The sequence below is a fragment of the Stenella coeruleoalba genome (genome assembly GCF_951394435.1).
Source record: "Stenella coeruleoalba genome assembly, chromosome: 2".
Classification (NCBI taxonomy): Eukaryota; Metazoa; Chordata; class Mammalia; order Artiodactyla; family Delphinidae; genus Stenella; species Stenella coeruleoalba.
This window is the reverse complement of record NC_137147.1, coordinates 146,514,340-146,535,130: the sequence shown is the minus strand read 5'-3', so window position 1 is coordinate 146,535,130 and position 20,791 is coordinate 146,514,340. Positions and strand designations below refer to the sequence as shown.

General features: G+C 41.8%; 1 protein-coding gene across 9 annotated transcripts in view; it reads right to left on the bottom strand.

Moving 5' to 3' along the window:
- The window catches only part of RORA (RAR related orphan receptor A), a 1,120,706-nt gene that overhangs the window by 21,020 nt on the left and 1,078,895 nt on the right, over positions 1-20,791 (bottom strand). For all 9 annotated transcript variants that reach the window (XM_079912654.1, XM_079912652.1, XM_079912651.1 and 6 more), the window contains 2 exons: positions 5,433-5,574; positions 1,276-1,671 (listed from right to left, as the gene is read on the bottom strand). In XM_079912654.1, the coding sequence (XP_079768780.1) occupies positions 1,276-1,671; positions 5,433-5,574 (538 nt within the window). The remainder of the gene's footprint in view (positions 1-1,275; positions 1,672-5,432; positions 5,575-20,791) is intronic.

Below are 20,791 nucleotides of genomic sequence, written 5' to 3'. Positions count from 1 at the left end.
GTGCTTGTGTAAAAACCGTAAAGAACATTCAATTTGTTCTATTTGGAGAAAGATTTTACTGGAAATATAAATTTCACTTTAAAAATGTTTTATGGGGTACAGAGGTGGAGAAACCGTCTAAAGAACACAACCGTTATTTCTGTGAACTAAGGACGTCTGTGCTCAAGTCAGAACCTGCTGGTTCTTTTCCATGTGAAGTCTTCCTTCTCTCTTCGTCTTAACTTAGTCATCTTCATAGCAACTAATTGAAATATCCCAAAGGATTATAACCTTGTGTGAGGAACCATGGGGAGGAGTAGATCAAATTCTCAAACAGTAAAGGTCCTTATCAAAGTTTCTCTAATAATAGTGCTGTACTTAAAAATCGATTAAATATAACAGAGGATGTTATAACACAACTTCCTTGAAATGAAAAGTTTTCCATTGTCTGTGTTAACATTTCTAGGTCACATCTCCCAAGAAGCACCAATGTCACAGGAATAAGGAAATGACAGGTTTTTGTGGGGTTTTTTTTGGCATGGTGAGTCTTCTATGACATACATCAGTTTTGCATTAATATCCATCACCAAAACATTTTGGCAAATAAAGAAGCCAATTTCCCTTTAACGATTATAGAATGTGTCAGAGTTGCAAAACTTAGATGCATACGGGGACTGGGCAGTGATATAAATGCCGAGAGTGGGATGGGCCCATTTCAAGGCGTTAGGCCCTAAGTGGCACCAGTTGGTTGTTGCCATTCCCAAATGCTGGTCCAGTGTAACTAGATCATGTTTTTTTTCCTTCCACAAGAAACTGAAAATCTGAACTTTCAGGTGGAATTGTCCAGGTTTAAAATTTTAGCAACCAATTCAAAAATTGTAAAGCTCTGCACTGGTCAAAAACCCATGTCTATGTGCCAGGTTAAGTCTGTGGGTTGCTATTTTTATAACTTTTGGTATAAAGCAATACTTAGAACATAACTAAATCAGTGGAGTTAATGGGGCCATTCCCTGAACTTACAGTTTTCTGTGGAATTTAAAGATTGCTTTACGTTCATATTGTCTCAGCTCTGATGCTGAGAGGTCACTGAGTTTCTTGGATATATGATGGGAAACAGTGGACAGTCAAAACCAAGGGGGCAGGTTGGAATTATGAAGTGGTCCAAATGGTAAAGGTGACTCGCCCTTCTAGATGCATCATTTTAATAACATAACTCATTAAAGGAAAGTCAGACAAATCCCATTTCCTTCAAATGGCACAAGTAGTCCATCCCAAAGGAAACACGGAAGCCATTACCTAGTTCTGCCATGGACACAGTTGGGGACGTCTCTCCATTGGTGAAAGAGCAGTAGGGAAAGAAGCCTGATGCTGGTGTGTAGTCACATATTGGTTCTGGTTTGATTCCGTTGATATCAAGACCTGACTGGTCCGGGGAAGGCTGTATGTCCAGGTAGAAGCTGCTGACGGCAGAGTCTGCCTTGCTGCCCTCGGGGGTGTGCCCGTCAATGTAGCTGCTGAGGTCGTCGTGAAGCTCCGTAAGCCCGTTGGCCGAGATGCTGTAGGTGGGAGTCAGCGGCTCGGCCTCTCCAGGCTGCTGTTGGTGGTCTCGCTGCTGCTGCTGCATCCGGTGTTTCTGTACTTCTGCGTACAAGCTGTCTCGTTGCTTTTTCGACATGCGGCCAAATTTTACAGCTGGAAGAAAAAAGCCAAGGCACACCATATACAACACGCTTTTCTCCATGATCCTCTCCAGCATGCTTTAGGAGTTGCTTTGAAGTTGCAGACAATTCCATCAAAAACTACACAACCACAAAATAAAGATGTGATCCTGAGGTGAAAATAAATGGTCCCACCTCACACAGCCTTGTTCCACATCCCAAACAGCAAAGACACATCCCAGAGGAGCTGCGTTTCAGAAACAGACCCAGGGCTGGTACAAGAGACCCAGAGCAATGACCACCTACGTTTTTGTGCTGTCACACAACTCCAGGCTCAGTAGGAGCTACTGAAATGCGACTTAATGGGCTTGTTCCCTCTCTACCCAGGTAGATGGTCTAGATGTTTCTTTTCCCAGTGTTCAGACCAGAGCACAGGGACAGACAGACTCACGGAGGTGTTATTGGGGCACAAGTGCTCAAACCTCAACTTGCACTCATTTCACTAATCCGTATGCTCACATGAGTTTCTTCCTGATCAAACAGCCAAATCTGGGGCTTCCTTGAGAAAGCTCAAAAGACTGGACGAAGCATTTGCAATTCCATGAATTACATCTCTTGAGTCTATGCCCTCTGTTGCTCCTGGGTCTTGAGGTCCCTGTGAGACCCTTGGACCTGTCTTTTTAAAATTATTATTATTCTTTTAACATCTTTATTGGAGTATAATTGCTTTACAATGGTGTGTTAGTTTCTGCTGTATCACAAAGTAAATCAGCTATATGTATACATATATCCCCATGTCTCCTCCCTCTTGCATCTCCCTCCCACCATCCCTACCCCACCCCTCTAGGTGGTCACAAAGCACTGAGCTGATCTCCCTGTGCTATGCAGCTGCTTCCCACTAGCTATCTATTTTACATTTGGTAGTGTATATATGTCCATGCCACTCTCTCACTTCGTCCCAGCTTACCCTTCCCCCTCCCCGTGTCCTCAAGTCCATTCTCTATGTCTGTGTCTTTATTCCTGTCCTGCCCCTAGGTTCTTCAGAACCTTTTTTTTTTTTTTTTAGATTCCATATATATGTGTTAGCATACGGTATTTGTTTTTCTCTTTCTGACTTACTTCACTCTGTATGAGAGACTCTAGGTCCATCCACCTCACTACAAATAACAATTTCGTTTCTTTTAATGGCTGAGTAATATTCCATTGCACGTATGTGCCACATCCATTCATCTGTCGATGGACACTTAGGTTGCTTCCATGCCTTGGAGCCATCTTTAAAGGACACTTTCTGCTGTACTCATTCAGCCTCAAGTAAAAAGAATATCAGAATTTTGGAAAGGGCAGACTCTGTGGAAGATCCCCATCGGGAGAATTTGTGTGTGCAGCCCTTCTCCGTGAGATGTGTCCCTATATTTAAAGTGGAACAGTGACTGGAGTAATTTTCCAGTTCATTTAGAATCCCAAATGATTTCTCCTAAAACACCCAGATAATTGAGAAAAAAAATCCTATGATTTCCTGGTCTGAACCCCCCACTAACCCATTTATTTCTCAGCCTGACTCTGTATGTGTAGATAAAGCCGCTGCTGGAGGGATTAAAACCTCCTAATTGATTATGGTTAAATTGATATCTGACCAGGTGGATGAATTCACCCATCTGACCATCAACATAATTCTATGAGTCTTGGGGCAGGAGGCAGGAAAGATGGAAGTGAAGTTGGGAATCAGGGCCCACTGTCCAGGCCAGCTGGTGGATCTTTTTCCTGCCAAGGAGGATGTGCTTTCATTTTGCACAGAGGAAACAAGTGAGCTGGATTCTGGTCAATTTCCAGTTTCCACAACTCAGGTGACAAACTTGGGTGGGGCTGGTTAGATAGCAGTCAGGCTGATGTAGGCTCTGAATTTCAGGCCTATAATTGTATAAGTCCCCAGATTCACTCCAAGTCCACAACAAAGTGTGCTGTCACTTATACGAGAAATCTCCACAAGGCATACTGAAGGTACTTAATTTTTTTTGAGAAGAATACTCTGGAACCCCCAAGGGGATTAATACCCATAGGGGAAACTTGTTCTGCTATGACTCTGAATTGCGTTTTAACTCTTTTCTTAATATTAACAACAGTGATCATACTATCCCATAAGGGAAATGAATGGATCAGGTTTTTTTTGTTTTTGGCTGTGCTGTGCGTCTTGTGGGATCTTTGTTCCCTGACCAGGGATCGAACCCACGCCCCCGGCAGTGGAAGCCCAGAGCCCTAACCACAGGACTGCCAGGGAAGTCCCTGGATTGGGTCTTGAGAAAATACACACACAACTTGTGATTTTTAACTTACAGATTCATGAGATATACCTAATTTTGTGAGTTTAGTGCCATTGGAAGATGAAATCTGCAGAGCTGCATATCACAGGATTTCTGAGAATACAGTGTAAGTTCTGTGAATTGCATCTTCCAATCCCCAAAACTTCACTTTGGTCCTACAAATTCTAAGAGGTCACCCTGTGTACAACTTGTGCCTGGGTGGGTCCACAGGCCCCAAGAACGTCTGATTATGGGGAAAGGAGACCTTCAGAATGCCTGCCCAGCAGTCTGAAGTTATTTTTCCACAGGCTGAAACTCCACTGGAAGAGATGTTTCCTTCAAAGAGATCTCTCAAGAGAACCAGCCAGCCAGTATATTTGCAAAAGTCCTTAAAATGTATCCACTACACTAACTGCCCAATTTCCTTATATAAGAATAGTCTTGAAATCTGGTGTTGATTATTCCGTGCACTTAAGACAGTCTTCCAGGAAGATCCTGAACTGTTTTGCAAATGAATGGTAGATGGTCTCTAGTTCTTAGAATAGCTTCTCTTAATGAAAAGAACATTTGTCACTTGGGCATGCTTTGCACTATTTTCACACATACTGTATGTACAAATGTTTGACTTTGGATCCAGTTAGCATAAAAGCTAATTCGTCCCAACTGCCAATAACCTTACTAGTGTAAGACATGTAACAATTAGCTCTGGCTTGTGTTTTCTGTGGGGAAAAATGCTTCTAGAAGGTATCCTTTTTAAGACCCTAAGGTTACACTTACCTTCCATCAATTCATCCACATGTAATGTTTTAAACCAGTAGTGTTCCCTAACCTTTCTGGCACCAGGGACTGGTTTCATAGAAGAAAATTTTTCCACGGATGGGGGAGGGGGGAGATCAGGCGGGAATACGAGCGATGAGGGAGCGGCAGATAAAGCTTCACTAGCTTGCTGGCCTGCCGCTCACCTCCTGCTGTGCGGCCCAGTTCCTAACTGGTAATGGTCCATGGCCTGGGGGTTGGGGACCCTTTTTTTTTTTTTTGCGGTACACGGGCCTCTCACTGTTGCGGCCTCTCCCGTTGCGGAGCACAGGCTCCAGACGCGCAGGCTCAGCGGCCATGGCTCACGGGCCCAGCCGCTCCGCGGCATGTGGGATCCTTCCGGACCGGGGCACGAACCCGTGTCCCCTGCATCGGCAGGCGGACTCTCAACCACTGCGCCACCAGGGAAGCCCAAGGGACCCCTGTTTTAAACGTCAAAAATCTGAAGGTGTTCTGACCACACAGGCAACTCTCCTCCATGCCACCCCCGCCCCCCCAGCCCCCCATCAGCCAGTGAACTGACTGGAATGGTTTATGGAGGAGAAGTAACTGCTGTGACACCCACAAAGCCGCCAGAGGAGGGAGGGGTGGAGGGGACATATTCTGGCAGATCTGGGTCCAGGCTTCCGAGGGCACTTTCACAACCCCGTGCTACTGTACAACGCAGGCTGCGGGTGCTCACCATCTCGAGACATCCCCACGGCAAGGCATTTCTGTAATCGACAGTGTTGGCAGCGGTTTCTACTGGTTCGATCAATCAGACAGTTCTTCTGACGAGGACACGAGTAGGTGGCATTGCTTTGCTGACTTCTCCTGAAAAAGCCCTGTGATTCAGTTATGAAATAGAAAACAGGTTAGTGTCAGCTGGAGCTGAATGATACTAAAGGCAAGAAACGGAGCGCCACGCAGCATGCACATTTAATGGAGAATTAAACTGGTAGCACAATCATCCTGGAGACCATTAATGAAATTAAAGTCACTTCTTTTTCCTCGAGTCAAATTGATCCCCAGAGCCCAATCCTGTGTCCCTTACACATGCAAAGCTCTCTTTAACTGCAGCAGACAGCTGCCTGTGTAGAAGGCACAGGGTTGGGCCCTCTTCTTGGTCTCTGATGATCAAAAGCTGTGTGCTTAATGAAACGGTACCAAGGCACTTACCTTTAACCTTTATCTCCAAAACATTTTTAGTAGAATACACACAAAACACCCTTCTGGGATGTCCAGATATAAGAAGATGCAGCCTCACCATAACCCAGGTGGCTGCAATCCTGGTACACTGTGCTCATCTCAACCAGACCACGTAAATCCACCATCTTTTAGGCGTCTTCCATTCCTCAAGTCAGAATCTACTGCCCCAAGAAGTTAAGTGACACTTGGAAGGATTATCTTGGCAGATCAATCAGACTGGGAATACTCTACCCTTGACAGTTTGGAAATACCATGTGTTTAGAATCATGGCCTTGAAGATTGAACAAATCCAATCTGATGTTCATCAAGTTCCACTTATTAAGCACTGTTTTGGAAATAAGGACCTGTACTAAGATGCGTAAGGAGTACTGACCTCAAGGATTTCACGAATTCATTCACTCATTGATTCATTCATTTTTGCTAATTTCTTGAGCTGAATTCTTAGTGGCTCATTAATTTTCACTGCTGTTTCTTTTCTTAAAGCTGCAAGGGTTCCTTTTAGTTACGTTTTGGTAGCAACCCACAAGTTCTGCTATGTAGTATTTTCATGATTATTCAACCTGAAATATGCTCTAGTTTTCAACAGCTTTCTTCTTTAATCCATATGTTCTTGAGAAGCACATTTTTAAAAGTTGAAGTATAGTTGATTTACAATGTTGTATTAGTTTCTGGTGTACAGCAAAGTGATTCAGTTACATATATATGTATATGTGTGTGTGTGTGTTTATATATATATATATATATATATATATATATATATATATAGTTCCCTCTTCTATACAGTAGGATATTGTTGTTTATCTATACAAGCACAGTTCTTAATTTCCAAACATATGGGGGGTTTGTTTCTGGTTATCTTTTGATTGTTTACTTATCTCTCAGTGGTTTTCCAAACTAGGGATGTGCTCTGAAAAAAAAAAAAGAAGGTAACCAGAGTCATTTCTATGAAGCAGAGCCATGGAAGGTACACAAGAGTAGAGTCACCTTCAAATCTTTAATGGCAAAGACAGATGATCCCAACCAAGGGGACACTAGTGGAGAAGGTAAGGTAAAATCCTGAAGAACTAACAGAGTGACAGAGTGCTGGGCAAACTGATAAGAGCACTCTCTCACCAGAAGATTTTTCTGCAGGCCAACTTGGCAGTTCTATCAAACTCCTTAAAAACATGCCTATCCATTGAACCAGTAATTACCCTTTAAGGAATATATTTTAAAGGAATGTTAAGAATGGTACAGAGATTTACCTACATGGATGTTCATCACAGCACTATCGGTAAGGGAAAAAAAAAATTAGAAAGACGCTAAATGTCCAACAGTAGTGAATTGGAAGAGTCATACTGGATATCTATACATTCAGCAACCTTTAAAAACGGTGTTTTAGAAATACAATTATTGACATAAAAAGGTTATTAAAAATATACTTCTGAATTAAAAAAACAGCTAAAGAACTAAACAACATAATCCAATTCTGTAGGGAAAATCCATATATTGAACATGGAAGAAACTTTGGAAAATTATGCCCTCGAGTGAAAAGAACAGCTGGCACTGGTTGGCGGGGGCATGAGTGATCTTAATTTTCTTTCTGTTCATCTGTGCTTTCTGATTTTTCTACAGTATGTGGGTAGAAAGGTATGTGAGCTACTCAGGAAGAACTATTCAGTACATCTGCTTTCTTCTGTGATGGCTGGGGACTTGGTGGATTAAGTCACGGTTACGATGGATATGACCTCAGTTCCCAGTTCTTTCCTTTTGGAAAACAACTTAGGATGGGAGGGACAGGCACTGACCTCTTACCACCTCTCTGCCAGGCTGCTCACTGACCAACATGGGCAAGGCTGGGGGCCCAGGGTCTCAGACTGTCTCTCTATTGTACTTCAAACCTCCCTGATATCAAGTCTGGCCTCTTCTGTGAGGCAATCTCTCTCTTCTCAAAATATCTAAAAAGCTGTGGGTTTTTTTTTTCCTCTCCTCTGTTGACAAGAAAGTGAGAAGTAAAGCTTTCTTTGGGGCTTAGTGGAGAGAATTCAAGAAAATATAAATGGTAACAGAGGCAGATAATCCTTAGAAAGAGATACCAAGAGGTCACCTGTCTAGGTATTCAGTTGAGTCGGAGACACATAATCTCTGTCAAGGCTGAAAGGTGTTTATTACCTTCTTGAGACTCCACCACCTTCAGACCCTCCATGTTTGCTGTCACTGCAGGTGCCTAGGATCAGGAATTATTTGCTTTTCCTTTAGCTGACGCTGAATTTTTCTTTTCCTTTAACTGAGGCTGAATGAGCCTGCTCCATTTCGTTCTCTAATTGTCGAATATGGAGAATGTCTACACAATCTCTCTTTTTTCTTTAAATGGAACCAGTACTTGCAGGCTGCCAAGTTATCTCCCAGTACCTTGTCTGTAGACCGAATCACAGCATCTGTCACCTTTCTTTCTAGGTTCTTTTGTACCTTTAGTATTTCTTCTTAGGATCCTTTCCAGTTTCTCCACTTTCTTAAAAAATCTGAAATCCAGGACTAGACACAGCTCTTTTTTTTTTTTTTTTTTTTTTGCGATACGCGGGCCTCTCACTGTTGTGGCCTCTCCCGTTGCAGAGCACAGGCTCCGGACGCGCAGGCTCAGCGGCCACGGCTCACGGGCCCAGCTGCTCCGTGGCATGTGGGATCTTCCCGGACCGGGGCACGAACCCGTGTCCCCTGCATCAGCAGGCGGACTCTCAACCACTGCGCCACCAGGGAAGCCCCTAGACACAGCTCTTGAATAATGCTTGGATCATTATCAAAGGAAAAAAAAAGGCTACTCTTTAGTTTTCACATACTAAACTCAAGTTAACATCAAACCACCACTAATGAAATTCCAGGATGTTAGCACAGACGCTATATACAACCACTAGTTTGCTCAGCTACAAGAGAATTCTGGGAGGGCATAACAATAATGATAATGATGATGATGATAAGAGAGATCTTAACGAGTGTCTGTATTAATCATATCTTTTTATTCTGTATTTTTAATGCTTTGACATCTTGAGGTCTTGATAACCCAGGAGCAAATGACCCAGGAGAGATTATGCTTCCCAGGACTACCTAATTCCTAGAAATAGCAAACAACTTGCCTGGGAGCACACCTTTTACATGCAGACCAACCGATCCAGAGCCCTAACATCCAGCCACCTCCTCCGATGTTTCCCCCTCATTCCATCTGCCTCCTGACTGACCCTGGTGCTTTCCACTGTGGTCCTCTGTGTGGCATGCTGTGCCTCCTGTTTCAAGGGACCTATGTTACAACCAACTTCTCTTTTTAAAAATTTTTATTTTATAGTGGAGTATAGTTGATTAACAATGTTGTATTAGTTTCAGGTGTACAGCAAAGTGATTCAGTTATACATATGCATGTATCTATTCTTTTTCCAATTCTTTTCCCATTTAAGTTGTTACATAATATTGAGCAGAGTTCCTTGTGCTATACAGTAGGTCCTTGTTGGTTATCCATTTTAAATATAGCAGTGTGTACATGTCAATCCCAAACTCCCAATCTATCCCCCCCAACCCTTCTCCCTTGGTAACCACAAACTCACTCTCTAAGTCTGTGAATCTGACAAACTTCCCTCTTCACAGCAGTCATTCTTTGTCTATATGTCTCACCTACTGGATTAAAACCAATCCCAGGAATCGTTAAAACAGAGCTTATTATTTGCTAGGCACCTTGTGCTTTACACGGATTTCATCACATAACCTTGACAAGAGCAACACGAGGCAGTTGCTATCATTTTCCTGGTTTTTAGGTCAAAGAACCTGAGGCTTAGAGAGAGAGGCACTAGCTCAGAACCCCCCCACCCCCTTCCCCCCTACCCCCCTGCATGGGGGTAAAGCCAGGATCTGAATTTAGGTGGTTTAATTCCAGAACTCACACGTTTATCCCTTTTGTTATTTTTCTGCTTCCTTTGGGTGTCAGAAGGATTCCCACTTGGGGGTTCTCATAGAAGGCAATCCTGAAAGGAGGCAGTGTCAAGACACAAGGTATGCATGACAAAAGAGCGAGACTGATCTGCTCTGAAATTAGCGTTTTCCTTCAGGTTAGCCCCTTTGGCTGGCCACGGCGCCAATGCCCAGGCATTTTACAGATTCCTCTTCTACTGCCACCTCCTGATGTGGGTTATTCACATGAGGAAACCAGTCTCACGATTACGTGATTTTTCCCTCATTTCTGACTGGGAGGATTATGTCCCCATTTATTCAAGTTACTTTTACTCTGGCTTGTTTAGAAAACAAACAAAACAATAACAACAACAAACTCACTTCAAGGACACACAATCACTATCGTTAAAGACGTCTGAGAAATGCCATCAGTTGCAAGGCAAATCAACGAAGTTTTCCACATGCTCTTGGAGCGACAGCACTGAGGCTGGGACCAACGTTTGGAAAAGGACTACACTTCTTCGGATGCCTCAGCTTTGTTTTTTGTTTGTTTTTTATTGATGTACAGTGGATTCACGATGTTGTGTTAATTTCTGCTGTACAGCAAAGTGACTCAGTTTTACATATATATATATATTCTTTATTTAAATATTCTTTTCCATTATGGTTTATCACAGGATATTGAATATAGTTTCCTGTTCATGGATGCTTCACCTTACTCTTTAAAACACCATTTATTTCTCACTGAGTCATTTGAGCAAATGACTGTGGAAAGTTCAGAGAATGGCAGTGCTAAGAACCAGAGAAGAGACTTTTCTTTTGGATTAAGTCGACAGAGTCATGCCCACAAGGCTAGCTATCAAATACCAAGTGGGAGGGGTCAGGTGGGGTTATAAGGTGAGAGCTGTGAAGGGAGAAAGAGGGTAAGTAAGCCTGGGTGACTCAGATACACTAAACTTTGCATTTCAGACAGAATGAGGCTGGTCTTCCTTTCCTGCCCCCTTTCTTCCCTTAAAAACAAACAAACAAAAAAACTTTTCATTTCAGTATTCCTTGGGGTTTCTCAGAGGATTTGGGCAGTTAAACTGATAAAGTATTTAAAGCTGATGAATACCTAAGAGGAGAAGGATTAGAAGAGCAAGAAAGAAGAGGAAGAAAGGGAGAAAGTATGGTAGGTACCTTCCTTCCTCAAGGGAGAAGTATGCTCATAAATGTAGAAGCAGGATCTTGATTGACTGGGGAGCAATCCTGGAGAGGGTCACACTGAGAAATGAGTAAGCTGAGACACCAGTTCTAGGGGTGGGAAGCTTGAGGCCACACAGAGAGCAGTGACAGCACAAGGCAGCACTTGGAGTTTTGGGGTGGAACTGAGGAGGTATACATAAAGAAGAAAGTGCTGAAGCTGTGAGTCAGCTGGGAAAGATATTAAGTACACAATTTTGGAGTTTTATTTCTAAAAGCTGAGCTAATGAATGACTTCTTTGGCTTTCTTAAAAGTTCACTTTTTATGGATGTCAAGATACATGGAGATGTGCCATTATAAACATGGTGGGCTTGAGCAGAGAGGGCCACCATGATGAATTGCAGGGTAAGATACAGTACTTGGTGTGACTGCGGCACACTACCACCACCTAGTGGCAGCATACTCACATGCAGTTGTTGCAATACATTAGAATAATACAAACAGGCCTTTAGAGATGAAATGAAGTAGGATTATCAGATTCAGTAGTTCTCAAACTGACGGGGTATGAGAATCACCCATGGAGCTTTTATAAAATACACATGAGATCTATTGAACTACAACCTTTGGGAGTATAGTCGCAGGCATACAAACTAGTTTGAACAATGTGAAAGCACCATTTTTATAGGTCAAAAAAGAAGAAATGTCATTTTGTATGGCAAACATTTTAACAAAGCTTTCCGAAGACTCTGCTGCCTTCCCTTGTTAAGGTCTAGTTTTCTGATTTTGCAGATAACAAAAATGAAGCTCAGAATGGTAAGTGACTTGTCCAAGACTCTCCCATGGCTACGTGTTAGTGCTGGGACTCAAACTCCAGTGCCCTAATTTTAAGTGCAGTGTCCTCCCACGTAAGCATCTCTCCTGCAGTGCTAGGCTAACAAAACCGATGTCACACAGTCTTGATTTCCTCACATGTCAGCCTTCTGCCCCCATTCCTGCTGCCTCAAAGAGAACTCTCAAGTTTATCTCCCCTTATTTCACCAAGTCTTTCAAAGTGCCTTTCCTTGAGTTTTATTTCTGATTTCTGCCTCTATTCTCTGGAAAAAAAATTTTTTTTAAATAAATAAATAAATTTATTTATTTATTTCTGGCTGCATTGGGTCTTTGCTGCTGCGCGTGGGCTTTCTCTAGTTGCAGCGAGTGGGGGCTACTCTTCCTTGCGGTGCGCGGGCTTCTCATTGCGGTGGCTTCTCCTGTTGCAGAGCATAGGCTCTAGGCGCGCAGGCTTCGGTAGTTGTGGCACGCAGGCTTCAGTAGTTGTGGCTTGCGGGCTTTAGAGTGCAGGCTCAGTAGTTGTGGTGCACAGGCTTAGTTGCTCTGCAGCATGTGGGATCTTCCCGGACCAGGGCTCGAACCCGAGTCCCCTGCATTGGCAGGCGGATTCCTTAACCACTGTGCCACCAGGGAAGCCCTGGAAAATTTTATTTCCTAATTAAAAAAAAAAAACAATTTGGACGTATGCTATGAAATTTTTCATCGATTCCACTAGATTGGAGCTCCCCAGGACAGGGACTGAGGCCATGGGTGTGGGAGAAGGCTGATACCACGTTGCAAGAGCTGAATGTTAACATTTCAGGAATTTCGTGAACCAACTGTTAAACATCACCATTATTAAACGCTAACTTATTATTTTATTACTATTTTGCTACTGTCCCTGTTTTTGAGGTTATTTACATCAATTATATCTGAATGGTAGCTCACTGTATAACGGTGTGCTACTGTGCGCCTTTTCCTTATCCTGCTTGCAGTGAGATGTCATGTGGGGAGGTTTGAAATTGACCAGGTGCTGAGAGTATTCACGCCACAGAAACTGACAAGTGCTGTGGATCAGGGCTTGATTTATGGCTCTGCTTACCGTCTAGATTTAAAAAGTGATGAAGATAAATTAGGAGTTTGGGATTCACATATACACACTACTATATAAAAATAGATAACCAACAATGACCTACTGTATAGCACAGGGAACTCTACTCGATACACTGTAATAACCTATATGAGAAAATAATCTGAAAAAGAATAGATATATGTACATGTATATATAACTGAATCACTTTGTTGTACACCTGAAACTAACACATTGTAAATCAACTATAATTCAATAAAAATTTTTAAAAAGTGATGAAGAAAATGATAATGATGTGGGTTCAATTTAAAAATATGTCATGTCTGTAGCCATCACATTGTGAAGAGCACAAGAAAGAATGTAAAGAAATATTCTTCCAGTTTTTAAAAACCATTATCTGATTCAGCAAAGAAGTTGTTCAAGTCATCACTGACGAATGAGTGAAGTTCCAAAACATGTTTTTCCTTGTTTCACTTTCCTCTTATTCATTAATGTAAACGAAAAATCACGTTGCTGCTACAGTCTTTCGTCAGCTGCAACCACAGGTATGGATGCGAGAGTTCAGCAAAAATCAATGTGCACATTCCGTGAGAATTGGCCGTCTATATATATACTATATAGTGTGTGTGTGTATATATATATATATACACACACTATATACTATATTCTCTGTTTATAATATTGTCGATTTTACTATTTATAAAATGTATGAAATTACATCAGTGACATATACACTAAAGTTATGCACATACATATAGACACTGTTGGCTGCTAAAAACTGACCAGCACGTGACTGGACTGAGCCCAGTCCTTGCTGGACTCCTCGCTTCTCACCAGGCTGTCTGAGTGGCTCCCCTGTATTCTGGACAGGCACAAACCCAAAGTTGTGGTCTGGCCTTCTATAGCCTTGTCACCCCCATCACCAACACACACATACACACACACTCTCCAGAAACTTCAGCTGAATGGCTTTATTATTCTTTTTAATTGAAGTAGAGTTGATTTACAATGTTGTGTTAATTTCTGCTGTACAGCAAAGTGATTCAGCTATATATATTATATATATATATATATATATATATATATATATATATATATATATACCTTCTTTTTAAATATTCTTTTCCATTATGGTTCATCATAGAATACTGCAGAGTTTTTCTCTGTGCTATACAGTAAGACCTTGTTGTTTACCCATTCAATACATACTGAATGGCTTGATCTTCATTCTGAACAGAACATTTCCCGACCCACTGACCATTTTCCCAGCCTCTTCTCCTCCAGTGTTTTCTTGTTCAGTCAAGGGCACCACCATCACCCAGATAGTCAAGGCACAAAGGTGGGCTACCCGGCCTCCTCGCCACCCACATCCATGCACTCACTAAGTTAGGCTGTTTCTGGTCACCTTCATGTTTCCCCAATCCATCTACCTTTCTCCATCTTTACTGCAATTTTCTCAGGTTCCCACATCTACCATCTCCTGAATGGGTTATTATTACACAGCCTCCCCACTGCTCCCTGCTTCCATCCTCCCTCCCTCCAATCCATCCTCACACAATCACCGAAGATGTTCTGTTTCTAAAAACAGAACCCTGATCAAGTCCCTTCCCTGCTTACGAGCCCTCAATGGCTCCTCACTGATGACCTGGCTATGACCACCTGTCCAGGCAGCTCTCTCCTCTTCTCGAAGTCACACTCTGGCCAAGCCTAAACCACTGTGTCCACAGTTCCTCAAAGGATTCCACACACACCCCCACCCCGGCCCCGCAACCATCCTGGAAGTTCTCTTCTCTTGAGTATTCACTTTCTCTGACCTTGCCCTTCCCAAGGCTGGTTGAGGGGTCCCTCCCATGTACACCCCTAGAGCCCTGCAGCTATCCCCCTCATAGCCCTTAACTTGCTGTATTACTAATTTGTCTCCCTCACTGACAGCTTTGTTTCTTTGTTTCCAGTAGCTAACTTAGTACTTGGAGCAGTCAACAAACACTTGTGAAATGAATGACCAGAGGAAAAATGATGCCAGTGATAAAAACAGTGGTGACAATCACATGCTTAGCTCCTATTCTATACCAGGCACCGTGGAGGACACTTCGCAAACACGATTTATTTGCAGTTCACAACAACATTGCAAAGTTGCAAACAACAACATTGCGAAGTTTTTATATCTGTTTACAGATAAGAAAACGACACTTCAGAGAGGTTAAACCATGTATCCAAAGTCACACAGCAGGTAAGGAGAGGAGCCAGGATTTGAATCCCTGAACCCTGGGTGCATCTTAACCCAAAGGCCAGAGACTTCTTAATACACTATCCAAAAGTCATCCAGACAAACATGTGGGGCAGACCAAACAGAAACAGAAAAACAACAAAACAGACAAGTAAAAATGCCCCACTTTTCAGCTGTACAAAGTTCCATGTAATGGTTCAAACACAAGGTGAGGGAGATGGCATTTTATAGGGTATCGAATACCAGGCTTACACAAGTAGGAAAACACTCTCCTTTGCTAGGTCTCCTTGATAAAAAGCTTTGAAACAGACATGGTATTCCCTATTGGGGTTATTAACCGTTTTGCCCCCAAGAGGGCGTTGGCTGCACAGAGACCTGTGGGTGTGGCTGGAAAGGTGCTGGGGTGGAATGGGGTGTAGCTCTGAGGGGCTCCCCTCCGGCTCAGGGCTCCTTCCCAGTGAGGCACAGGCTGAAATGCTGATCTGATGTTTGGTCTTTTGACAATTTTCACTTAATGAATTGATTCCTACAGTTCATTAACATACCCACTTCCACTTCTGTATACACATATGTCTTAATTAGCTGCTCATTGGCTGTTTAATTACAAGAAAACAGCTGACAGCTGCCTTGCTGAATTCTAATGGCAGACGCGTTGGAACGGCTACACATTTGCTTTTGACAACCAAGATTTATTCATAACTCTATGATTTATGGTGAATGCTCATATGCCTGAGCGGATTATTGTATTTTCCAATCCAACGGAAATGTTGGTATTTGGGGGACTATGGACGTGGGAATCCCTCTCATTCCATTTCTGTGGCTGAGATGAGCTGAGAATCCTAGTTGGAGAGGCATGAACTCTGTTTCAATTTTTTTTATTTTGGGAAGTTTCTGTTGGAATGTTCGGAAGTATGGGGGTGAGGAACAAGAAATATCTTTGGATAAACGTGGGCAGAAAGTTAAGGATTTAAAGTTAAGAGAGAAGATAACTGGCAACTTAATTTTATTGAGGGGGAAAGAGAGGGCATGCACGGATTAAAATCAGAGAGAGGAAGAGGCAGAAGAAATGATAAAATTAAAATGGGGGGAGGAGACAGGAATAACAGTCCCCAAGGAAGCAAATAAGAAGGAAATTTGTTCTTTAGAAAAAAAAAAAAACAAACAGGAAACCTCATTCTCCAAAGTGAGCTGGTATGGTCCCACACTCAGGCATCGGGCAGCAATAAGTCATGGAAGTGTGGATCTCCTCAACTACTTTCCTGTTCAGTAGTGACTGGCCTCCCCGTAGAACTGTATATGCAAATGACCTCTGATTAAAGCTGACCTCGTGTGTTCTGTCTGGTAAGTGGAGATGTCTGCTTTGCCATACGGTGATGTGCCGCCCTCAGATCCAATCCAGTGGGCACATTCAGCAACAGTGATTCCCAAGCAAGCATGAGGCCCTACTCTGAGCCAGACACCATGTTAGACCCTATCTATGACAAGGCCAGAAGCCCAGCATCTTTTGTGAGCTGAGGCACAATTAAGACCAAACCAAAGAAACCAGGAAAATACAAAAAAAAAAAAAAAAAAAAAACCCTCAAATCATCTTGATGCAAACTGGGGTTTAACACATCCTACCACTTGTGTGTTTATTTCATCACAGGCCTGGAAGATTTTGCTAAATAAAAAATTTGTTCTTATCACCTGTATATAACAAAAGTGAAACTCTGATGTCACAGGATGTAATAAAAGCCAAGTCTAATTTTCATTTTAAGTGGCTAGCTCTAATACTGGGGCCAAGTGTTATAAAATATTAAAGTAAAAATGTAGAGCATGAATGTACCGATGCTGAAAAGTGGACAAGTTGATCCAGGGCTACTGATATTTTACAACTGAAATAAAAATATTAGAATCCTTTAAAAAACCATTTGGGCCTAAAAGGAACATTTATGGGTATGGTTTTTAACCTAATACATAAAAAGCTCCAGAAAATGCTTTAACTCTTTCAGGAAAAAAAAAAGTACCAATTATACATGCTGGATATCTTTGAAAAGACTTTTTATTGTTAATTTCAGAGAGCATATTTGTTAATGTGACGAAACTATTCCAAGTTCTCCCTTTCCTGGGTGGAAGAGGAAGCTTTGTATAAGACAACATCTTAAGTGTATTAATTGATGAATAAATATTTGACACATGAATGGACTCTATTCTTAGACTTATCACGAGGCAAAGGGTCTTAGATGTAATCAGAAATCGATTCACTAACTTCAATACTCAACTGTACATTATTATTTAAGAAGCTATATTTGAATGATAATCATAGCTAACACTGCTTTATGATATAAAGGAAAGCTACTACAAGAGTAGATCCTAATTTGACTCCCGCCAAACTTAACTACTAATAGTCTACAGTTGACCGGAAATCTTACTGATAACATAAACAGTTGATTAACAAAAATTTTGTATGTTGTATGTGCTATATACCAAAATACTACAATAAAGTAAGCTAGAGAAAAGAAAATGTTATTAAAAAAATCATAAGGAAGAGAAAATACACTGACAGTACTGTAGTGTATTTATCAATACCGTAAGTTTATGTCCTTTGTTTTCAAGGTGAATTGTCTGTCAGTGTCTACATCCATATTGTCATATACGATAAAGGAGATGTTATATGTATTACCAACATTAGACATCAAAAATGAAAAGATAATGTTAAAAAGAAATTCATATTTATTTATGATTTTTTTCCAATAAAAAATCCATGTGAGTATAAGTAAGTGGACCTATGCAGTTCAAACCCATGTTGTTCAAGGGTCAACTGTGCATGAGAAGATGGATGCCAGCTGAAACTACTGTGGTAATCATTTCACAAGATATGTAAATCAAACCGTCATGCTGAATGCCTTCAACATATACAGTAACGTATGTCAATTATTTCTCAACAAAACTGGGGAAAAAAGTTATGGTAGAGGCCCAAAGTCTAAATAGATATGGATTAAAAATTCTGTGTGTGTTTTTTTTTTAATCTTGAGATAAATTTTTCATCCTCCTCCTCTAAGCAGCCACTGTATCTAATACTGAAGCTAGGAAGTGAAGTTGAATGATAAACAGAACCATTTCTCGAAATGAAAGCCTCCACCAGTCGTCGTTTTCCTATAAGCACTTCAGCATTTGTATTCACTTTGAAGATCGAACCTTAACCCTAACATCTGCCGCCTTTCATTTTATTTCTGGCCTTTTCTGCTGTCTCCGTGCTCCATGACCGGGCCCCTCCTCCCTGGCAGGCCTACCCAGCTTACCTTACACCCCCTGCTAATGCTCACCCAGGGCTGGGACTAAATTCTGTTCCAAGGGCTCAGGAACGTCTTTACTGACAGCACTAAGCCCTTGCAGGCCTGGATTCAACGGTCTTCTGAAATGCAATATTCAGGGCTGGCCCAGTGCTCGTACACTGTTCCTTCATGATCTCCAAAGAACAAGGAAAATAATTTTACAATGAAAACCTTGGCATAACAGAGCTCTTAAAAATTTGGGACTGGCACATCTGTCTATCCTTATCTTCCACTATCTGCAGAAAGTGACTCTCTGCTCCAGTCAGACCGGGTTATACAATCAAGACTTCCCCATTTTTAGGCTCTGGCTGCCTAGTGGATGCGTGCTTCTTGGGTCACATCATGGACCGCGGCCTTACTCTAGTATTTAGTTCTTTATTTGCTATGAAGGCCTCATCTCTACAACTACACTGTAAGCTGCTCGAGGGAAGGATTCGGTCTTCTATGTCTTTGGACTCCTAATAGTGCTTAGAGAACACCCAAGGGGGTGCTCACATTTTCGTTGTTTTTAGTGGCAGAGTCTACATTACAGATCACAAACGGTCACAAAATCAAGACTGGACCCACAGATATCCTGGAAATAGTGTCTGACTCTACACAGCACATCACTCAGACATGAGGAGTTTGCCCAGGAATGATAATAACAAGAGCCAACACTCAATGTGTGCTTGTTACATGCCTGGCACTCGTGTAAGTGCTTTACCTATATGCACGTGATAACCATATGAAGTAACTACAATTACTATCCTCATTTTACAGATGAGGAAACAGAGGCACAGAGAGGCTGGGTATTTGCTCAAATTGGTAAATAGCAGAACTGGAGTTTGAACCCAGGCAGTCTGGCTCCAGAGTCAGGGCATAAGCCTGACACTATACCGTCTCTCTACACGTGGCCAAAGGGACTTGGAGGGGGTGAGCTGGGAATACTCAGGAGCCAGAAAAAGAGCTACCAAAACGTCCACCACTTTTGCTGTTCATGTGCAATGCTTATTTGAGCAAGTATGTGGTGAAAGAGAAGCATTTCAGCAATTAAATAGGTTCTCCGGTTTCTTGTGGTTTCAGGTTGTTGATTTTAAAATGCAATTTAAAATAGATTCACAAAGCGATTAGCTCAGAAAATGACCGAGTCACTTTTGCTCTCTCATTAGATTTCTATTTATATATCTAATCAGAAATTTTCCTTAAGTCTAATGATACTATTACAGAGACAAATTATTTATAATTTGTCATGATACAATCACCTTCACCTGGTTAGAACATGATAAATCATTAACATCAGTGGCAAAAGAAGTCTCTTGACTTCACTGCACCTAGAGATAAAAATGTGAGTTGTAATGTACACACTACTATATATAAAATAGATAAGCAACAAGGACCTACTGTATAGCACAGGGAACTCTACCCATTATTTTGTAATAACCTGTAAGGGAAAAGAATCTGAAAAAGATTCTGAATCACTGTGCTGTACACCTGAAACTACCATGACGTTGTAAATCAACTATACTTCAATAAAAAAAAAAAAATGTTAGTTGTAGCAGAAACTATGACGCAGGGCAAATACTGTATGCATCGAATATAAACACATGCTACCGTACAGGTCCAAGGCTGGGTACAGGCCCAATCTGTTAATAAAATGAAGCTTTAATTGATTGTTTTTGTGATTTCCATTGTATAAAGTCAATAGGAAAGAGAAGCAGAACTGCAGATGACCGAAAAACACACTGGCACCGAGGCTGTACAAGATCTGGAAGGGAATCTAGAAAACTGACAACAGTGAAATAATAGCTGCCCTTTGTTTTCTTACTGCTTTTATTTCTGTCATAAATAAACATTGTGTTAAAAAGAAAACACACATTGTTTATGCCTCAGTAAACACAGTGGTACTCAGAGAATTCAGATTTTATTGAATAGCGTGTTGTTAATTAATCTTCTGAATTGTTGAGGCGCTTCCTATGAAGTAGCCCCCATCTTCTCCCTGGTCCTGCCCTGCGCACCATTCCTAGGTATCGTATTCAATTTGCCACATAATACTACATGTGGCATTACTGAGAGACACAGAGAGAGCGATCAGTTTCGTGAACAGCATGATGGTACACACGTGGTTAATTCCTGGGACCCAGACCACTTAAGAAAATACCTAGGTGATAGGCAATGCACAAAAATCAAGTCTGCTTAGAACTCCTGGTAGGGGAGCACTGCTGTCTATACACCCTTCAGCAAGAAGGACCATGCCATCCTCTACCAGTGATAAGAAGGTGCGTACACAGAGTGGGTGAGGGTGAAGTGTGACGGGCCCAGCCACATCAGCCGAATTAAC